This window comes from Pyrus communis, chromosome 17, assembly GCF_963583255.1.
Source record: "Pyrus communis chromosome 17, drPyrComm1.1, whole genome shotgun sequence".
NCBI classification, from domain to species: domain Eukaryota; kingdom Viridiplantae; phylum Streptophyta; class Magnoliopsida; order Rosales; family Rosaceae; genus Pyrus; species Pyrus communis.
The window spans coordinates 20734022-20737307 of record NC_084819.1 but is presented as its reverse complement, the minus strand read 5'-3'; the positions used below and the strand labels follow the sequence as shown (position 1 = coordinate 20737307).

General features: G+C 39.9%; 1 protein-coding gene across 1 annotated transcript; it reads left to right on the top strand.

Moving 5' to 3' along the window:
* The first annotated feature begins 805 nt into the window (after positions 1-805).
* Positions 806-2571, top strand: LOC137723588 (phosphoenolpyruvate carboxylase kinase 1). Its single transcript, XM_068462785.1, has 2 exons — positions 806-1653; positions 1870-2571. Exons 1-2 carry the CDS (start codon positions 876-878, stop codon positions 1920-1922), a joined length of 831 nt encoding a protein of 276 aa, XP_068318886.1. The 5' UTR covers positions 806-875; the 3' UTR covers positions 1923-2571.
* The last annotated feature ends 715 nt before the right edge of the window (positions 2572-3286 follow it).

The following is a 3286-nucleotide window of genomic DNA, read 5'->3' as shown; positions in this document are numbered from 1 at the left end:
CACAAAAATGTGAGCATTGTTCATTATGCTTTGAAAAAAGTTAGGAAGACTAAATTCGTAGATAAAATTTTAGAAACTAAAGGACATAAAAGTTGATGATTGGTTTATTATTTAAGCGTTGATAAACATACTCATTTCTATTAGTGACACATCAAATTTAGTATTTCTAGCATTATTGTTTTAGAAATATGGTCTACCATGCTTTTATTTTTCTACTATCAACAATTTTTTAAAAAGAAAACTAAAGAAAAGAGTTTGAAAATTTTGAGTTTTAATGATAAGGACAAAATAAAGGGAAAGTGAATAGTATCATGATTGACTTTTTAATGTAAAAATGTGATTTTTCGTTAAAGTAAACAGTATTAGAATCTTTTCGTTAAAATTTTCTTTTTTAAAAGCATTTTTTATTTTACTAAAACATATTTGAAGTTCTAAATTTTTTACTAATAGCCTTTTTTAAAAAGCACTATAAACCCAAACCAACTTTTAATATACAGTTTAGATTCGTACTGTTTCTTGAAGGTCCTTCTAGAACCGAAACCAAAACCAATTTTCCCAATTTAGGTTTTGCCTCCTCAGCACACTCACAAAACCGAGCACTCCACTCAACCACTAACAACCAGGGCAGTTCCGTCATTTCAAACAAACCACTCCGTACATCTCAGCCATCCACTTTCAAGCGTAAATTCAACAAATTTACGCTTTTACCCACCAAAGCGAATATCCTTCGGAGTATTCCACTTCGTCTTCCTTCTATAAATTCCAAAACACAATTCTTCAGAACCCCAAAGAACCTGCAACAAAAAAAAAAAAAAAAACCCAAAAATCCCAACAACAAACAACCAAACACGGCCTTAACCGAAAAAACCCCCCAAATGTATGACACATTGAAGAACTCCTACCAACTCTTCGAAGAAATCGGCCGCGGCCGGTTCGGCACCATCGTCCGAGCCTTCTCGCCCGACTCGGCCGAGTTCGTCGCCTGCAAGATCATCGACAAATCGGCCCTTACCGACGAAACCGACCGCGCCTGCCTCGAGAACGAGCCCAAGATAATGACCCTTTTGTCCCCGCACCCCAACATTCTCAAGCTCTTCAACGTCTTCGAGACCGAGGACTCGCTCGCCATGGTGCTCGAGCTCTGCGAGCCCGCCACGCTCTACGACCGCATCGTGCAGCGCACGCTCTCGGAGCCCGAGGCCGCAGCGATCATGAAGCAGCTGCTCGAGGCCGTCTCGCATTGCCACCGCCTCGGGGTGGTTCATAGGGATTTGAAGCCGGAGAATGTTTTGTTCGACTCGAGAAACAATTTGAAGCTTGCGGATTTCGGGTCGGCGGAGTGGACCGGCGACGGAGGCGCCATGGAGGGCGTTGTCGGGACGCCGTACTACGTCGCGCCGGAGGTGCTGATGGGCAGGGAGTATAATGAAAAGATCGACGTCTGGAGCGCCGGCGTGATGATGTACATAATGCTCGGCGGGATTCCTCCGTTTTACGGAGAGTCGGCGACGGAGATCTTCGAGGCGGTTTTGAGAGGGAATTTGAGATTTCCGCCGAAGGCTTTCCGATCTGTGTCGCCTGCGGCGAAGGATCTGTTGAGGAAGATGATCTGCAGAGACGCTTCCAGAAGACTCTCTGCTGACCAGGCACTTAGTAAGATTACTAACAAAAGTTGATTTTTGGTTTATCAAGTTAATTGTTTTAGTGTTTGATTTCTACTACTACAACAATCAAGTCTTACCGCACTAAGATGGGTCGGTTTTTTTAATTCTAGAATGTCACTGAGCTCGGTTTAGCGTCAAGTTTTCCGTCAGTTCCAATTAGTGTTCGATTACTAACAAAGTCGATTTCTTTTGTGAAAATTTTCAGGGCACCCATGGATCTTAAGTGGTGGAGAAGCAAATCCAATTGACCAAATCTGACTTTTGGGTCAGCTGACTCAGATCAATCAACCAAATCCAAGTACATAAATCGCCAAACCCCAGTCATCCAATCTATGTGAATAAGAAGCAGTCCCACTTTCCTCTCTAAAAAAACAGAAATCCTGCCCTCAATGGATCCCAAAAACCCCTAATCCTCTCAAGAGATATTAGCTAGGAAGCAGAAGCGGAAGCAGAAACACTTGCATGGAACGGGTTCACCGTTAAGCAGAAGATGAGATGATCAATTAGTCTACGTAACGAGTTTTACCAAAGTAAGAAAAAGCCTGCACATGATGCTCTGCAGGCAGTTTTTTTTTTTTTTTTTTCATTTTTTAGGGAAAAAAAAGGAAGAACAAAAAAAAGTGGAAAGAGAATCTTGAGAATGTAGATAGAAGTGGGGTTTATGGGGATCCTTTGTCTTTCCCCGCCTTCTCTTGTTTGTTTTAGGAGAGAGAGATTCGGAAGTGAGAAAGCAAACTAGTCCCATATCCTTTGTGTACGAATCTGCGATATCTGAGTGTTCAACTCGGAATCTGAGTACTTTTTCCCGATGGTGGAATAAGTTCGTGTGTGTTGTGTTTGTAAGTGTGTTGCCGTATACAGCCGGCCGGATGTAAGAATTTTCTCTTATAGTATATGCCCTTAAATATTTATGTGCATTTTTTTGTTATGTGGTGCCTTGGGATCAAAATGTTCTATATTTTCTGCAGGCATATTACAGCATATGCTTGCGTTGAATCAAATATATACTCAAACGCTCCCATTAATTCAAATGAAAAGTTGAAAAGTGAGCTCCTCCACCACGTTTACAACTTACTTGCCAAGAAATCCAACGGGATACTCTTCGGATCATTTTTGTGAGGATCTTGGAAATTTATGAATCGTATATGTTCATTGTACATTATACGATCAGTTTTTGTCAAATACTGTTTATATTTATTTTTAAATAAAAATATTTAAACTGATTTTTTATTGTACAATGTACAATAAACAAATACGATTTACAAAATTTTAAGATTTTCACAAAAAAATAATCTGACGAGATTCGGATCCATAAGAAATGGATACACAGTTGGAAGTTCATATGCAAATTATGCCACAAAAAAATAAAATATACCCACCAGGGACCACAATCAACTGATATTTTAACTTTTTAATTATATTTCAGACGCATGCCAGGCAATTGATTTGGCCAGAATACTGTGCCGACTCTTTTGTACTTGTTCTTTACGCCTATATTTTCTTAGTCGTGTTAGCTTACGATTATTTGCACTTAAGTTTGATTTCTGTTTGTTGACAAAAATATACGCAAACTCCTCCCTTATCAAACATGAAGATCGAGAGAAAAACTTACATGACTGGTC

What these genes read in the sequence shown, in the direction of transcription:
- LOC137723588 (XM_068462785.1), top strand. Translation starts at nt 876, where the DNA reads ATGTATGACACATTGAAGAACTCCTACCAACTCTTCGAAGAAATCGGC. An exon ending in CTCTGCTGACCAGGCACTTA is followed by an intron (nt 1,654 to 1,869) that starts GTAAGATTACTA and finishes GAAAATTTTCAG; the next exon opens with GGCACCCATGGATCTTAAGT.